At 44.8% G+C, this 17,243-nt stretch overlaps 1 protein-coding gene across 4 annotated transcripts; it reads left to right on the top strand.

Annotated features, from left to right (window-relative positions):
- The first annotated feature begins 8,561 nt into the window (after nt 1-8,561).
- On the top strand, nt 8,562-12,317 carry Rhebl1 (RHEB like 1). Of its 4 annotated transcripts, none has more exons than XM_027396498.2 (8): nt 8,562-8,828; nt 9,404-9,475; nt 10,061-10,128; nt 10,391-10,473; nt 10,562-10,618; nt 10,870-10,917; nt 11,572-11,653; nt 11,807-12,317. In XM_027396498.2, the coding sequence occupies exons 1-8, from the start codon at nt 8,777-8,779 to the stop codon at nt 11,894-11,896; spliced, it is 552 nt and encodes a 183-aa protein (XP_027252299.1). In that variant the 5' UTR covers nt 8,562-8,776; the 3' UTR covers nt 11,897-12,317. The 4 variants fall into 4 exon arrangements, with proteins under 4 accessions (XP_027252299.1, XP_027252297.1, XP_027252300.1 ...); XM_027396496.2 differs by having other exon boundaries at nt 9,338-9,475; XM_027396499.2 differs by having other exon boundaries at nt 9,338-9,475; nt 10,870-10,951.
- The last annotated feature ends 4,926 nt before the right edge of the window (nt 12,318-17,243 follow it).

The raw sequence follows: 17,243 nt of genomic DNA, 5'->3' as shown, positions 1-17,243 counted from the left end.
CCACAGGTGGGAAACCTGGGAAAACTCATGTTGGTTTGTCCCTTCGCCCTTTTTTCTTTTCTTTTTTTCGAGACAGGGTTTCTCTGTGTAGCTTTGGAGCTTGTCCTGGAACTCACTCTGTAGACCAAGCTGGACTTGAACTCACAGAGATCCACCTGCCTCTACCTCCCAAGAGCTGGGATTAAAGGCATGTGCCACCACCGCCGGGCTCGTTTCCCCCCTTCTAAGACATGGTATTATTCTGTAGTCTAGGCTTAGAGTTCACTGTGTTGCTCTGTCTGGTCTCCAATGCCAGGAAGTCCTCCTGCCTTAGGCTCTGGAGTGCTAGGAGTCCACATGTAAGCCACCACATCCAGTTCAAGGCTAAGAGCTGTAAATCCTTATCTATCTAGGGTTCCACAGCCAATACATGACAGAATAGGAAAGGTGTATGTGAACAAGAGGGTGTTCTGATGGGTGGGCAGGATCTGTGATCTTAAGCTGCTATTTATTTTGCTTGGTCCTCTCATTACATTACTCTAAAGTCCACATAGCCCCCCTCCCCAAAGTAGCAGGATTATTTTATTTAAAGCAAAGAAGTAGAATACACTACATGAGAGCAGTGGCACACAAGAGTGAAGCTACCCAGGGAGCCCTTGAAGCTTTAAAAGAAAAAGATTGCCGGGCTTTGGTGGTGCATGCCTTTAGTCCCAGCACTCGGGAGGCAGAGGCAGGTGGATCTCTGTGAGTTCCAGGCCAGCCTACTCTATATAGTAAGTTCAAGACTGGCCAGGGCAGTACAGTAAGACATGAGACCCTGTCTTAAAGAAACAAACAAACAAAAAAAAGTCCAGGAGTAGTGACTCATTCATTCATGTAATCCCAGCACTTGGGAGGCAGAGGGAGGAATCTAATTAGGGTCCTCCTTGGAGGCCATGTCGCCTCCATGATTCCCTGTCTGAAAAAACAAACATCAAACCAAAAGATTAAATGAAATTATAACCATGGATGGTGTCCTGATGCTATAGGACTAGTGCACTTGTAAGAATAGCAAAATACCCCCACACATCTTTTTAATTTTTTCATTTATTTTAAGTGTCTGTTTTGACTGAATTTAAGTATACCATTTGGGTGTAGTTCTGCTATAGGCCAGAAGAAGGCATTATTCCCTTTAAGCTGAAGTTAGTTATGGCAGTTAGAGAACCACCATGTGGATGCTGGGAACCAAACCCAGGTCCTGTGTAAGCTAAAAGCAGCAAATGCTCTTAGCCACTGAGCCATCTTTCCAGCTTTCCCCACCTCTTGAGGAAGAACCATAGGTGAGAACATATGGGAAGGCTTTGCCTTGAACCCTTACTAGAAATTGAATTTGGAAGAACATTCATGTTGGGCTTCCAACCTCCAGAACTGTGACAAATATATAATTTATTTATTATATTCTTACAAGTGAGGGTCTCATGCTGCAGCCATGCTGGCCTGGTGCTCACTTTGTAAACCAGGCTGGCCTCAATCTCATGGCAACTGTGCCTCAGTCTTCCCTAGTGTTAGGAATACAGATGTGAGCCAGCATGACCAGCTAATATCTATGACATTTTATCATGATAGCTAAAGAAGAAATACAGGCTTCCAATCTTAGAAAGAGACAAGTGTTAAACCAAAGACTTTATTTAATGAAAAGAATCTTTTCCTTTGCTGGGTGGAGTGACACGAACTACAACCTGTTCTCAGAAGCAGAAGCAGGAAGATCAGAGTTCTGGGCCAGCTTTGGCTACATGGTGAGTTTTAGAGCAGCCTGAGATTCTGTCTCAAAAAACCAGAAGGATCTGGAGAGACAGGTCAGCCATTAAGAGTGGGGGTGGGGTCCAATACCACCTTCTGGCCTCTGCAGGCAGTGCAGACATGTGCACGCAAATAATTAAAAACTAAAAATAAAAATAAAACAAGACAAAAAAGATTCTTGAAAATCATCATCTATTTTTCTATATGTAATTTATTTTTATTTTATGTGCATTGGTGTTCTGCCAATTGGTGTATGTGTTTCTGTGTGAGGGTGTCAGAACCCCTGGAACTGGAGTTACAGACAGGTGTGAGCTGCCATGTGGGTGCTGGGAATTGAACCCAGTCCTTTGAAAGAGCAGCCAAATGTTCTTAAACACTGAGCCATCTCTCCAGCCCTCAAAATTAACATCTCTTAAAAAACAAAACTAGCCGGGCAGTGGTTGCATATACTTTTAATCCCAGCACTCAGGAGACAGAGGCAGGTGGGTCTCTGTAAATTCGAGACCAGCCTGATCTACAAGAGCTAGTTCCAGACAGCCTCCAAAGCCACAGAGAAACCCTGTCTCGAAATCTCCCCCCCCCAAAGAAACCAAAACAACACAACAAAAAACAGAAAGGACAAAAGGATGAAAACAGGAAAAAGAAAAAAAAAAAACCGAGCATTTCTGATTAAGAAACTTGTATGGATCCCTATAGTTTTTTGTTTTTGTTTTTTGAGACAGGGTTTCTCTGTGTAACAGCCCCAGCTATCCTGGAACTCACTCTGTAGACCAGGCTGATCTCAAACTCATAGAGATCTGCCTGCGTCTGCCACCTGAATGCTAGGATTAAAGGCATCTGCCACCACTGCTCGGCTCCCTGTTTTGTGTGGACTCTGCTTTATTTTTTTAATAAAACTTTCCTCTGGAAACTGGAGCAGCTGTCTACTGAAAAAAGGCCATGAGCCAGCTATGGTGGCACAAGCACTTGATCCCAACACTTTGGAAGGCAGAGGCAGGAGGATATCTGAGTTTGAGGCCAACCTGGTCTACACAGTTCCAGGACAGCCTGGGCTACACAGAGAAACCCTGTCTCAAAAAAGAAACAAAACAAAACAACAGAAAAGCCAAAAACAAAAAGATTTAGAATTTTGAGCTGAAGATGAAAAGCAATTGAAGAATTAGAAGCAAGGGATTATCCTGCTGAGGGTTGTAATTAAACTTGTATTTTTTTTTTCTTTTGATGACATCTGGTTTTGTTTATTCGCTTGTTTTTAGAGACAGGGTCTCTATGTATCCCTGGCTGTTCTGGAACTTACAAGATCCACCTGCCTTCATCCTCCTGAGTGCTGGTATTAAAGGTGTAAAAGGGAAATTGAGGGTGGGAGAGATGACCCAGTGGCTAACAGAATTTGCTGCTTTTGTAGAGGATCCTGCCCAGTACCTCACATTTTCTGTAAGTCCAGTTCCAGGGACTCTGCCATCCTCTGGCCTCCACTTCTATCAGGCATACAAGTACAACATTCATACACACAAAATAAATAAAATAAAAGAGAAACTGGCACTGGACAGGGCTTTTGGTTAGTCTTTATGTCTAGACGGAGTCTCTTGTCTGACTGTCTTAGTTTCCTTGCTAGAGCTTCAGCTGTGAGTAGGAAATGTTCCCCCTCTCATGCAGTGTGTTCTGAGAACAGATGGTGGGACAGTGCAGAACTGGGTGGGTTAGGAATATAAAACAATTCTGATATACCTGTAGTCCTGGTTTTGCTTCTTCGGAAAGCAAGTCCAAACTGTCTCCAAACCTATCTCTGTCGGGCCCCATGACCTAAGTATAGCATCCAAATAGAACTCTTTAGAACTCTTTCTCTGTTGCATTCAAGTGGTCCTATGAGAGCCTTGGCTTAGCTTGGAGCTGATGTCCACAGGCTAAGACAGAGCCGCCACCCTAACAGCCAGGCCTGGGCTAAACACTGCAGCTGCCTAGGGAACAGCTGCTTAAGCCCCCAGCAGCTGCAACAGCTGACAATAATCTCACCCCCCCACACACACACATACAGACACGACTCTTCATTGTTGTAGTCCTTGGCTAGTCTATGTGATCCCATAGACTTTTTTTTTTTTTTTCTTTTAAGTCAGGATCTTACTATGTAGCCCTGGCTGGCTGTCCTAGAACTGGCTATATAAACAAGCCTGGCCTTGAACTCATAGATATCTTCCGACCTGTGCCAGGATTAAAAATGTGCACCACCACGCCGGATTTAAAATCATGTAAAATCTTTGAGAGCGGGATTTTTTTTTTTTTTTATTTTCAACTAAATGAGCCAAGTCTCCTACCTACTTTTCCCTGGCACTGGTGGCTCCAAACAACCTGTACTGCTCTAGGAAGCACAGTGTGAATCTGAATCTCATACAGTCTTTCTTTCTCTCTCCTTTTATAAGCTAATGAGAATGGAGGTTTTTTTTTTTTTTTTTTTCTTCGAGACAGGGTTTCTTTGTGGCTTTGGAGGCTGTCCTGGAACTAGCTCTTGTAGACCAGGCTGGTCTTGAACTCACCGAGATCCACCTGCCTCTGCCTCCTGAGTGCTGGGATTAAAGGCGTGTGCCACCAATGCCCGACGAGAATGGAGGTTTTTTGTTTTGTTTTGCCATTTTTTAAAAAAGATTTACTTATTATGTATACAGTATTCAGCCTGCATGTATGCCAACAGGCCAGAAGAGGGCACCAGTTGTGAACCACCATGTGGTTGCTGGGAATTGAACTCAAGGTGGTGAGGTGGTTGCTCTTAACCTCTGAGCCACCTCTCCAAACCCCTGAGACATATTCTTAAGGAAATCACTTTGGGGGTGTCAGAGGCCATGAGAAAGTGCTGGACAAGGGGCTGGAAAACAGGGGGTACTGTAAGAGTTAAGCAAGGTGAATTAACATACAAGAAGAGGTCAGATACAGGGTCTCCCCCTGCTATGACTATTTATCAGACCCTGCAAATACCAGTAGGCTTTATACTGTGCTAAGGATATTTTACACCACTCCCCTTTCTGGTTGATGTGGAAATTGAAAGTCTTGCTGCCTTGCTTGGTTATCCTTGAGCACCCTGCTCCACTTGAGCACCAAAGATATCCTCCTGCCTCAACTAATGCAATAGCCGAGACTATAGGTGTCGGCGGCTTTGAAGACAGAGTTATTTGAGTAGATAAATTAATGCAATTAAGTTTTAGCTTGGGGGAAAATGGTAGGATCAGACTTTTTTTTTCTTTTTCTTTTTTTTAAATTTTATTTATTTATTATGTATACAATTATCTGCATGCATGCTTACACACCAGAAGAGGGCACCAGATCTCATTACAGATGGTTGTGAGCCACCATGTGGTTGCTGGGAATTGAACTCAGGACCTCTGGAAGAGCAGTCAGTACTCTTAACCTCTGAGTCATCTCTCCAGCCCCATAGGATCAGACTTGAGCTTTAAAATGATTGAGTTCCAGACCAGCCTGGTCTCAAAAAAAAAAAAAAAAAAAAGGATTCTTTGAGTCCCAGTGTGGTGGCAGGCCTGCTGTCTCTGCTGTTCACACAAAACCAGCTGTAGTAGTTAGTGGCCCTGTTTAGGAAGCTGAAGCAGGAGACTCATTGAATTAGGCCAACTTGGGCCTGTAAATTCAAGGCCAGCCTGGGTGACTTAGTAAGACCCTGTCTCAAAATACAAGTTTAAAGAATTATTATTTTTCTTTTATGTGTATGAGTACTTTGCCCACATACACATATGTGCACCACGTGGGGGCATCAGATTCCATGGAACTGGAGTTACAGATGGTTGTGAGCTGCCATGTGGGTGCTGGGAACTGAACCAGAGTCCTCAGGAAGACCAGTAAATATATTTAACTGCTGGGCCATGCCAACAGGCCCCTCAAAATATAAATTTAAAAACTAGATAGGGACATAGCTCAGCCTCAGTAGGACAGAGCTTGCCTTGAATGAATATGTGGGTCCTATATACAATTCCCAGGAATACAACCACCACTACAAATAAGTATACATATATATATGTATATTGTATATACGTGTGTATGTGTGTGTGTGTGTGTGTGTGTGTGTGTGTGTGTAAGTAAATGAGACCCAACTGCACCCTGTAATCCTAGCCCTTGGGAGGTGGAGACAACAGGACCCAGAGTTTAAAGCCAATTCTCAATTTTCCAGCAAGTTTGAGGCCAGCATAGGTAACAAGAAACCTGTCTCAAAAACAAACACATAAACAAACTAAAGTATAATCAAAATAAAATCAATAGGGCCGGGGAGATGGTTCAGTAGTGTGCTCGACCCTCAAGTATGAGCAACTGAGTCTGATCTCCAGTGCCCGGCCAAAGGCTTCATGTGGAGTCCAGCTCTTGTAATCTCAGCAATGGAAAGGCAACAGGAAGAGTCCCGGGTTCATTGGCAGATAACCAAGTCTCATGTGGTGCACATATATGCATGCCGGATAACACACATGCACATAAAACAAAATAAATAGGGAGAAAGAATGCATTGCTACAATTGTCCCACGTTCTTGTCAAGAAATAGTCTATCTCACCACTTGAACCTTGTCTTTTTTCAGAGTAATAATGCGTGGAGGAAGTCATGTTATCGGATGGACTCTAGGGCGCAAAGCCCAAGAGGCCCTTGCCTTCTTAAGTGCTTTTGCCTCCATGTTGGAAGTTCAGACGAAAGACACATGAAGGGTGGGGGTGAGGGTGGGGGTGAGGGTGGGGGCTGAGACAGAGTCTGCACCCAGGCCCAGATACTCAAGATCCTTCTGGATTTTCTACTTCCATTGAGACTTCAGCCCCAATAGCAAACAGGACAGCAAACAAGAGAGTGGCTAATTCAACCCACAGATCCCTGAGAAAGAATACATTGTTTTTCTGGGCCAGCACTTGGAAGGCAAAGGCAACTGTATCTCTGGGAGTTCTAGACTAGGGTCTGTGACAAAGGGTGCTCTAGGGCAGCCTGGGCTACATAGTAAGACATTGCCTTAAAAAAAAATACACAGCAAAACAAAAAAAAAAACAAACTCTATACAAACAAAAAAATACAAAAACAAATACAAATCTCCCTTAACCCCCAAAGGTCATAGGCATTAAGTACTGATTTATTTATTATTATTGTTGTTGTTTGGGGGGGGGGGTCGAGACAGGGTTTCTCTGTGTAGCTTTGGAGCCTGTCCTGGCACTGGATCTGGAGACCACGCTGGCCTCGAACTCTCAGAGATCCGCCTGCCTCTGCCTCCAGAATGCTGGGATTAAAGGTGTGCGCCACTAAATCCAGTGTCAGTTGTGATGATAATGATGCTTATTATATATTAGCAAGGCAGTGAACTTTTTTTAATAATTTATTTTTATTTTTTTGCCTGCAAGTATGTTTGTATGAAGGTATAGGGTCCCCCAGAACTGCAGTTACAGACAAGTTGTGAGCTGCCATGTGGGTGCTGGGAATTGAACCTGTGTCCTATAGAAGAACAGCCAATGCTGAGTTATCTCTCCAGTCCTCCCTGTGTGTGTGTGTGTGTGTGTGTGTGTGTGTGTGTGTGTGTGTGTGTGTGTGTGTTCTGGGGTTTGAGCAAAAGGCAGGCCTCATGCATGCCATTGTCACAACTCCAAATTCTATGAATAAATTTAAATGCCAGGGAAACAGAGACCTTGTATGTCATGCTTATCTCTTTCAGCAAACCTGGGTCAGTGTCTGAACATGCTCAATAGACTTTCTTTTTCTTTTTTTTAAGACAAGGTCTCTTGGGCTCAAACTCACTATGTAGCTGAGGCCATAATGAGTTTGAACTCCTGACCTTCCTGTCTTCACCTCTTAAATCCTGCAATTATAGGCCTAGGCCAGGAAGCCTGGGTTTTTTGTTTTTTGACAAGGTCTTGGGTGGCTTGATCATTGTTTAGCCCAGGCTGGTCTTGAACTGACAGCATTCTCCTGCCTCAACTCTCAAGTTCACAGATCAAAAAATATTTGTTGAGCCGTATGGTTGTGGCCCCAAACCTTTAATCCCAGCACTCTGGAGCTAGAGGCCAGTGGATCTCTGTGAGTTTGAAGCCAGCCTGGTCTACAAAGCAAGTTCCAGGACAGCCAGGGCTGTTACACAGAGAAACCCTATCTTGAAGAAAAGAAAAACAAAGGCCTAGAATCCTTCCCCCTTTTTTTTTTTCACCGCCCCAGACAAGGTTTCTTTGTTTACCTCTGGCTGTTCTGGAACTCACTCTGTAGACCAGGATAGCCTCAAGAGATGCGCCTGCCTCTGCCTCCTGAGTGCTGGGATTAAAAACTGCCATCACTGCTGACTTCAGAGGCCTAGCATCTTTTCAACAAAACCTCCGGCCCAAAGCTACTTTGTAGTGTTGCATGCTTTAATTCAGTATTAGGTAAGTAGAGGCAAGTGGACCTCTTTGAGTTTTGAGCCAGCATGGTCTACATAGAGAGTTGTAGTCCAGTCAGGGTTACAAGGTGAGACCTTGTCTTAAAAACACAAAACCAAAAACCAATACCAGCCAACCACAGCAGGTATTTTCCTTTTCGTTTTGTATTTTCACAACAGCTGTTTTTCCATCTAAGATTCACAGCTTTTTTGGCTAGGCTGCACATGGAAAAGTACCTCTAGGACCCCGAGCACCTTTTTCTTTATGAATGAACCGGCTCAGGTCTACGCATGTGCAGCTCCCAAAATTCCCGCTCCACGTGAGCCCACTGGTCCCTCCTTGTGGGCGACTCCGCCCGCCCTCATTCTAATTGACCAATGGGGAGCAGCCTGGGGGCGGGGCCGGGAGCCGCCCAGCCGCGTATTCCGCCCCTCCCCCGCCCCTGGCGCCCGGCTCCCTTGCGTAGAGCCGCAGTGTTGTGATCACGTGGGCTGCCCCGGGCGCGCGGCTTGTTTTGATTTCCTTTCCCTTCACCCGGCTTATCTTTGGTGAGCCGCGGTCCTTCCCGGGGTCCCCTGCCGCCTGCACTCCAGCTAGTGTTCGGGCTCTCTTGGTCCGCGCTCCTAGGAGCCCCTCGGAGCGGCGTCCTGTCATGCCTCTGGTGCGCTACAGGAAGGTGGCCATCCTGGGGTACCGCTCGGTAGGTGAGTCTCCGCCCTCCCGAGAGCACCAGCGGTGGCAGCACCGTTGCTTTGTGTCCAGAAGAGGCGCGCTGTCGCGGGAATGTGACTAGAGGAGCCAATGTGGACGGGGAAGAAGTCGTGTGGAGGGATGCTGGAAAAGGAGCACTCAAGGGTTAAAGTGGACCGGGCTGTGGTTGCATCAGTGGTCCCTGAGTTACTCTGGGAACAGGGGTGGGATCAGCATTTGAAGGCGTGGTGGAGGTCTGCGCGAGGCAGACACTTGCAAGTGTCCTTGGGCTGGTGCACTAGATCCTAGGGAGTCCTGGATCTTCCAAAGGGTGAGGTGGGGTGGGGTGGGGCAGGGAAAGGCTTCCTATGGCAGTGCTGAATGCATCCCAGGAGCCAAACTGCTGCGGAGTCAACGCGTAAGGATGTTCGTAGTAGTAGTCCAAGGGGAAGCATTGCTTGGAGCTGGGGGTCTTTCACTGAATGGGAAGCTGATTTGGGATGCGTTTTGGTCCTGGCCACAGTCCGAAAGGACAAACGGTGTGAATGTAGGTGGATGATTATATTACAACAATCTCTGGTCCTTAAAGGGAAGACATCTTTGGCCCATCAATTTGTGGAAGGCGAGTTCCTGGAAGGCTACGATCCTACAGTGGAGAATAGTGAGTAATGTTCTTTAGTGTGAAGGAGATGGAACCTAGATAGACTGGGTACCCTCTCCAATTACATAATTTGATATTTCTTTGTTACCAAGGGGCTGATTTATTTATGTGTTAATCATATCAGTTCTGGGAATCCTGTTCTGTGAGTGTCTAGGGCAGTGGTTCTCAGCCTTCCTAATGCTGTGACCCTTTAGCATTTAACTGCAGTTCCTCATGTTCCCCCACCATAAAATTATTTCATGGCTACTTCATAACTGTAATTTTGCTACTGTTATGAGTTGTAATGCAGGATATATGATATGCAGGATATATGATATTTGACCCTCCAAAAGGTTGTGAGCCACAGGTTGAGAACTGATGGTCTAGAGAGTAGAATTTGTAAGATTTTAGTCCAGGATAGTATAGAATCTTTACTATACTAAAGATGAGGACAGCAAGAACCCTAGCATAACTCTCCAGATCCTGGAAAGTTCCCTGGAACTAGTCTGTCTCTGTTACTCCCAGGGTCAGGAATGTAAAGGAATACACATCACTGGTCCTACAAAGCACCTCACAGTCAAGAAGTTTTCCTCTTTGTTTTTCCAGCTTACAGCAAGACAGTGACTCTTGGCAAAGATGAGTTTCATCTACATCTAGTGGACACAGCAGGGCAGGTACCAATTGGGGTAGGGTGTCCAAATGTTGCAGTTCCCCCTGTATAAAGTCTTGTGGTCTGTGTGTTTCATGTGTGATGTAGTATGAAAAGAAAAGTATTTTAGCTATTAACAGTGTACAAGGCTCATTGGAGCTACTTTATAAATACTTGTTGAATGGGAGCAAGGAATGTCTCTGAGAGGGTCACCTGTATGTTATCCCAACAGCTTGTGCCATTTGAATGGTGTGGCTCTTAATACTCATGTTTCTGTTTCTTGTCAGGATGAGTACAGCATTCTGCCCTATTCGTTCATCATTGGGGTCCATGGTTACGTGCTTGTATATTCTGTCACCTCTCTGCATAGGTGTGTGACTAAGATTTTGAGTGGGGCTTGGAGGACTCAACAATAATCCTAGAACTGAGATTAAAGCTCTATCTCTTATGTTTTGAAGCTTCCAAATCATTAAGAGCCTGTACCAAAAGCTACATGAAGGCCATGGTAAAACTCGGTAAGTGGCCCCAGGAAATAGAATGTGGGAATGAAGGTGTGGAGGAAAGCAATCATGGGGATTCTTCCAGGAGGCTGGCCATGGATCATGCCTGGCTTGTTTGGGGAATCATCTAGCCTTGCTGTAGTTAGACTAGTTGGGGTCCATAGAGATTGGGGAAAGGACTCTTTTTTTTTATTATTAATTTATTTTTTACATTCCAGGAAAAGGGTTCTTATAATCATACAATAGTAACTGCTGTTTCATCACAGGCTACCTGTGGTGCTTGTGGGGAACAAGGCAGATCTCTCTCCAGACAGGTGTGTAAACCCCTGTTGCTCATGGCAAAGGAAAGTAAGTTGTACTAGGGATCAGTCAAGCTGTAGTCCTGCCTGCCTCTGTTTGAGACAGGATCTTCACCATGTAGTCCAGGCTGTCCTTTTAAGTCCCTGTCCTCTTGCCTTTCTAGCAGTGCCAGCGGAGATTGTAGGGGTGGGTCACTATGTCTAGCCATTTTCCCTCTTTTCATCATTACCTTGATGGTTACTTAAGAATAACTCTAACATAAAGCCATAATTCCTATTTCAAGCTTCAGTCTTACATTTACCCATCATGCTTTTGTTTACATGTATTTTTTTCTCACCTCACCCTCATCAAACCTTGGGGGAGGGGTGTGAAGCATCAAGAGGAAATTAAATCTTAAAGAATTTTCAGACAAAAAAAAAAAAAAAAAAGAATTTTCAGACAGCTTGCAGGCATTGTTTGGTTTATTTTTTTGTTGTTGTTGTTTTTTTGGTTTTCAGAGACAGGGATTTTCTCTGTAGCTTTGTAGTCTGTCCTGGAACTCTATAGACCAGGCTGGCCTCACAGAGATCTGCTTGTCTTTGCCTCCTGAGTGCTGGGGTTAAAGGCGTGCGCCAGTCTATAGGCATCATTATCTGCCTTCCATCTTTATGTTCCAAATTTGCTTTCAGAGAGGTGCAGTTAATTCAAGGGAAGAAGCTGGCACAGTCCTGGGGCGCTACGTTTATGGAATCATCTGCTAGAGAGAATCAGGTACTGAACCTAAGCTCTAGACTTGGTGACATTGTTGTCCTTACACACTGCTGGGTGGTGGGGATGGTGAGGGAGAGATGTGTTTGCCTCAGGGCTGGTTAGTATTGGCACTGAATCAATTGATATACCTCTGAATCTGCTTATTCCTTATAGTTAACTCAAGATGTTTTCATCAAAGTCATCCAGGAAATTGTCCGTGTGGAGAATTCTTATGGGCAAGACCGCCGATGCTATCTTATGTGAGCTCTTGGCATCGAGTAGCTTCCTTGTTTCTGCTGTATGCATTTTCCAGCCTGGAGACAGAGGCAGAAGACCCTCAGGACTTAACTTGTATGGTTGCCAACTATGTCCCTGGCCCTCTGGGCATATGGTGTGGTGCCCTCATTTTTGCACACTCATCCCAGGTTCTGGTAACCTGGATGTTAATGTTTACAAAGGGGCAAGATGTCTCATGGACACTGGCTTCTAACTCCTTGTTTTTCTAAAGGAACTTTTATAATCTGCACAGTTGGGATATGATATGAGTCTTGGGACCCACCCTCCTGGGTAGGTTTTGGGTTTTGGTTGAGTAAGAACATTGGTTGCTTGGCAGTTCTAAAGTAGAACTGGCTTCTGGGGTGACAATGTGTATTTGCAAATAAACTGAGAAATCTTTTGTCGTTGACTTCTGTCTGGGGAGAGCTGAGGAGCGATGGTTTCAATATTTAGTATGGGATCTTTTCTTACTCCTTGATTACTGAGGACCCCTACCCTAAGATTTAACTACTTGCCTTCTTCATCCGTTTTGCCGTTTTTGTTTTTCTGTACTTCACCAGTGTCTCTTGGGCTGCCCCACCCATGTAAGTTTGTGGGTTCTGAAGATCCCCCTTAACTACAGATATACCGCCCCCTAGTGGCCAGCTGCCATATGCTGACTAGCTGTTGTCCTGGGACCTTGACATTTGCTACACCTGAGCACAGAGGAAGGAAGCCCCTGGTTTCTGGTGATATCAAAGGGAGTAGAGGTAGAGGCTAGAAGTGTGTGATTACCCAAGAAAATTGAGAAAAGTAAAAAGTAATGTGCTTGGTGGACATTAGCTCTGCCACCCTCATGTCCCTTTTTTCTTTCTACATAGTGGTTTTTTTTTTTTTCTTTTTTATTCATTTGCTTATCTTTTTATACCTTGCATGCCTTTGGAATTGTGCTATATTTTAGGTGTCAAAGACTTGTTTCTGTCCTATATTATTCACTGTTGCAGCATGGTGGGTATTTCAGCTAAGTAAGGGCGGGTCTTTTTTATACTACTTTTAAAATTATGTGTGTGGGGTGTGCCTGTGAGTGCAGGTACCTGAGGAGGCAGAGGCTCTGATTCCTTGGAGATGCAGTTACCCAGGGTGGTGAGTCACCGAACATGGGTACTAGAAACTATACATGGGTCCTCTGCATAAGCTGAGCTGTCTGCCTCTCCAGCCCCTGCCTCCCTTTCCCTTGACTACTAACCCACCCTTAAATTCATCCTCAAAAGGAGTTGTAAGGGTTACCTAAGAGGCACCATAGCATAATAGAGGTCAAAGACCTCTGCCAAGTGGGGGAAGCTGCTGTACCCAGTCAGCCTAAGTTTCCCATTTGTGAAGTAAGGTCTAAGTTGGCGTCAGGCATGGTGGTACCCCCCACCCCATTAATCTCAGCATTTTTGAAGGCTGAGGAAGGGGGCCTTCTAGCCTGTATATCATGATGTCACATATTAGCCAAATACTCTGCTACTGAGCTATAGCTCCAGTTTCTTTTTATTTTTTTGTTGAGACAGGGTTTCTCTGTGTAGTTCTGGCTGTCTTGGAACTCATTCTGTAGACCAGGCTGGCCTCAAACTCAATAGAGTTCCATCTACCTCTGCCTCCCAAGGCCTGGGATTAAAGACAAATACCACCACCACCCAGCTATTCCTTTTTTAAAAAATTGTATTTTAAAAATATAGCCGGGTTGGGTGGATGGGGTGGGGGGTGGGCTGGGGGTGGGGAGGAGGGTTGGGGGTGAGGGGAGGGAGAGGGAGAAGGGACTTGAAACAAGCTTGTTCCCTAACTAGAACTAATAAATAAATTAAAAAAAAAATATAGCCGGGCGTTGGTGGTGCATGCCTTTAAACCCAGCACTCGGGAGGCAGAGGCAGGCAAATATCTGTGAGTTCAAGGCCAGCCTGGTCTACAGAGAGAGTTCCAGGACAGCCTCCAAAGCAACACAGAGAAACCCTGTCTCTGGGGGGAAAAAAAATTATGTGTGTGGGCATACCATAACATTTAAATGGAGGTTAGAAGGCAACTTGCAAGAGTTGATTCTCTTCTACATATGGGTTCTGGGGGTTGAATCAGATCTTCGGGTATGACAGTGTCTTATTTATTGAGCTATCTAGTCAGCCCTCTAGAGAGTTCTTTTGATTTTTTGTTTGTTTGTTTGTTTGTTTTTTGAGACAGGGTTTCTCTGTGTAGCTTTGGAGCCTATCCTGACACTCGCTCTGGAGACCAGGCTGGCCTTGAACTCACAGAGATGTGCCTGCCTCTGCCTCCCGAGCGCTGAGATTAAAGGCGTGCGCCACCAATGCCCAACTCTGATTTTTTTTTTTTTTTTAAGATTCATTTTTAGCTGGGCAGTGGTGGCACACACCTTTAATCCCAGCACTTGGGAGGCAGAGGCAGGTGGATCTCTGTGAGTTCGAGACTAGCTGGTCTACAAAAGCTAGCTCCAGGACAGCCTCCAAAGCCACAGAGAAACCCTGTCTTGAAAAAAAACAACAAAAAAAGATTTCTTTTTCCTATATGGGTGTTTTGCCTATGTGTATACAACACTCACATATTGTGCCCTATGAGGCCAGAAGAGTGCATCAGATCTCTTGGAAATGGAGTTATGGATGGTAGTGAGCCACCAAAGAAAGTTCTAGGAACCAAACCTAAGTCAGCTGGAAGATCAACCAGTGAGCGCCCTTAACTATCGACGATCATTCAGGTCCTGAATATATTGAAATAGGGTCTCACTAGGTAGGCCTTGGCTTTGCTGGTACTGCCTAATTCTCTCAGTAGATGGGTGCCACCAAGTATTTATTTTTAAATTTTTGTTCTTTTGATAGGAGTGTGTGTGTGTGTGTGTGTGTGTGTGTGTGTGTGAATGCCTATGCAAAACGTGTGCTGTGGTACGTGTGTGGAGGTCAGAGGACAACTTTCAGGAATTGATTCTCTCTATCCACTGTCCTGGGATCAAAGAGGTTTGGTAGCAAACTACTTTATCTCCTGACCCATCTCAGCCCAGAGGATGATTTTGAAGTCCTCATCTCCCTCCTGCCTTCACACTATTGGATTATATAGGATTGCAGTGCCAAACTCAGCTTAAGACCTTGTATTAAAAAAGAAGCCTTGAGCCGGGCGTTGGTGGCGCATGCCTTTAATCCCAGCACTGGGGAGGCAGAGGCAGGTGGATCTCTGTTAGTTCGAGGCCAGCCTGGTCTCCAGAGCGAGTGCCAGGATAGGCTCCAAGAAAGCTACACAGAGAAACCCTGTCTCGAAAAACCAAAAAAAAAAAAAAAAAAAAAAAAAAAACAGCCTTGCTCAGTGGTTAAGAACATGTATTGTTCTTACAGAGTACCTGAGTTCAATTCCTAGCACCTACATCAGGCAGCTTATAACGGCTTGTAACTCTAGTTCCTGGGGATGGCCCTTATCTCAGGAACATGCACATATACAGGCATATATACATGTACACATAAAAAAAAAAAAAAAAAGCCTTGGAGCTCAGTGGTAAAGAGTGCTTAATGCTTTTGCAGAGGACCTAGGTTTGGTTCCCAGCCCCCACACAGTGGCTCATAACTGCCCATAACTTCAGTTCTAGGGGCTTTGATGCCCTCTTCTGGCCTCTGGAGGTTCCTGTATCCAGAGGTGGTACATACAAATACATATATAAATATAAATTTTAAGTCTGTTTCTGAGGATTTAAGTGGGGAATGAGGGGCCAGGTATGGTACATGCCTTTAATTTCAGCTCTCGGGAGGCAGAAGCAACATGGATCTGAGTTAGAGGGCAGCCTTGTCTAGATGGCAGATTCTAGGGTAGTCAGGGTTACACAAGACCTTATCTAAAAAACAAAACAACCCCCACCAAAAAAAATCCCTGAAAACAAAAAGTGAGGATTGAGGTAATATATCCAATGTTCAGGATAGTCAATCACAGATTTATTTGTCAGTGAGGGTCGGCTCTCCTTTTTGGGTACAGGCGGCAAGGAGGCGCCTTCCACTTTTCAACTCCTAGTTAAACTAGTTCTACTATAGCTTGAGACAGATGTGGGGTCACTTGAAGTTTCTTTTTTAAAAATTTTGCTGAACCAGGCTTCAGAGATCAGACTAGAGAACATGATGCCAGTTGGCAGATAGCAGCATGAGTGTCCTACTGATCTTCCCATGACTGTGGCCTGATCAATTGGCACTGTCCAATATGTAAGGTCACACATGACTAAGGTTAACATAGTTATAATTAAGTTACTGAGTTGCACCACCTACCAACATTTCAAAGTACTCAATAGCTACATGTATCTAATGGTTATATTCATGTGGATACAGCACATTTCCATCAGAGTGATAGCTTCAGACCTAATTTGCTAGCTTCTTTCTACTTTTTCCTCTTAATTTTAAAATTGCATTCATTTATTTATCGTGTGTGCTTGTGTGTGGGGGCACAATGGGTATGTGAAGGCCAGAGGACAGCTTGCAATGACTTCTTTCCTTCTCCACTAGGTGGGCCACAGGGATCAATCCCAGGTCTTCAGGGCTTGGCAGTAAGCGCCTTTTATCCTCCAGGCCATCTCATTGGCCCTGAAATCTTTTTTTTTTTTTTTTTTAATCTATAGGGAGAATGTTGTTTTTGGTTTGAATTATGGGTTAACTTCTCAGGGTGATTCCTTGGCGATTTCCTCTAGTTTAGCCTCAGTCTTTTCATCTGTAATATGGAGATAATTCCCCCATGCTGGTGAGGAAAAACTATGATATAAAGTATCAAGTACACAGTTAATTTGTCTCAACCTCTCAACCTGCTTACTCCAAGTATAGTCTATGCAGAAAAGGTAATTGTATTTTTCCGATAGTCTATGCAGAAAAGGTTGGGGCGCGAGCGTTTGCCAAGGTCTTATCCAGATTAACTATATTCCAGCCAACTAGCACGGTATTTAGCTTAGTTTTTTTTTTTTTTTTTTTAAATAGGGAGACAGGTTCTGAAGATTTTGGGGAAAAATTAAATACGGGTTGAGACTCCAGATAGATGTTTTGGTAGGGAAGTGGTGTTTGGGGATCGTGAGGTCACAGTCTTTCCGCACGAAAGGGTCTTGGAGTTAGAAGACCTGAGACTCGTCCAGCTCTTTTCCGGCCCCCCGAACGTGGCAAGAACCCACCCTTTGCAGCGCCAGGCGCTGTGCCTCACTTTCTCCATTTGCGGACTCCAGTTCCCAGGATGCAGAGCAGCGGCCAATCTAAAGGCTCTTTTTCCATTTACCCCCCCCCCCCCCCGCCCCATGGCAATGATTGTCCCCAGCCAAAGCAAAGAGTTCCAAGGGTCAATCTCTTTTTAGGGAACAGAATTA

The sequence above is a fragment of the Cricetulus griseus genome, chromosome 2, assembly GCF_003668045.3.
Source record: "Cricetulus griseus strain 17A/GY chromosome 2, alternate assembly CriGri-PICRH-1.0, whole genome shotgun sequence".
NCBI classification, from domain to species: domain Eukaryota; kingdom Metazoa; phylum Chordata; class Mammalia; order Rodentia; family Cricetidae; genus Cricetulus; species Cricetulus griseus.
The sequence above is the reverse complement of the archived record's forward strand: the minus strand, read 5'-3'. Positions and strand labels throughout refer to the sequence as shown.

Bases quoted from the DNA above. Each gene is read 5' to 3' on its own strand.
- Rhebl1 (XM_027396496.2), top strand. From the start codon at position 8,777: ATGCCTCTGGTGCGCTACAGGAAGGTGGCCATCCTGGGGTACCGCTCG. The intron at 9,476-10,060 runs GTGAGTAATGTT...TTGTTTTTCCAG, and splicing joins CGATCCTACAGTGGAGAATA to CTTACAGCAAGACAGTGACT. The intron at 10,129-10,390 runs GTACCAATTGGG...GTTTCTTGTCAG, and splicing joins TAGTGGACACAGCAGGGCAG to GATGAGTACAGCATTCTGCC.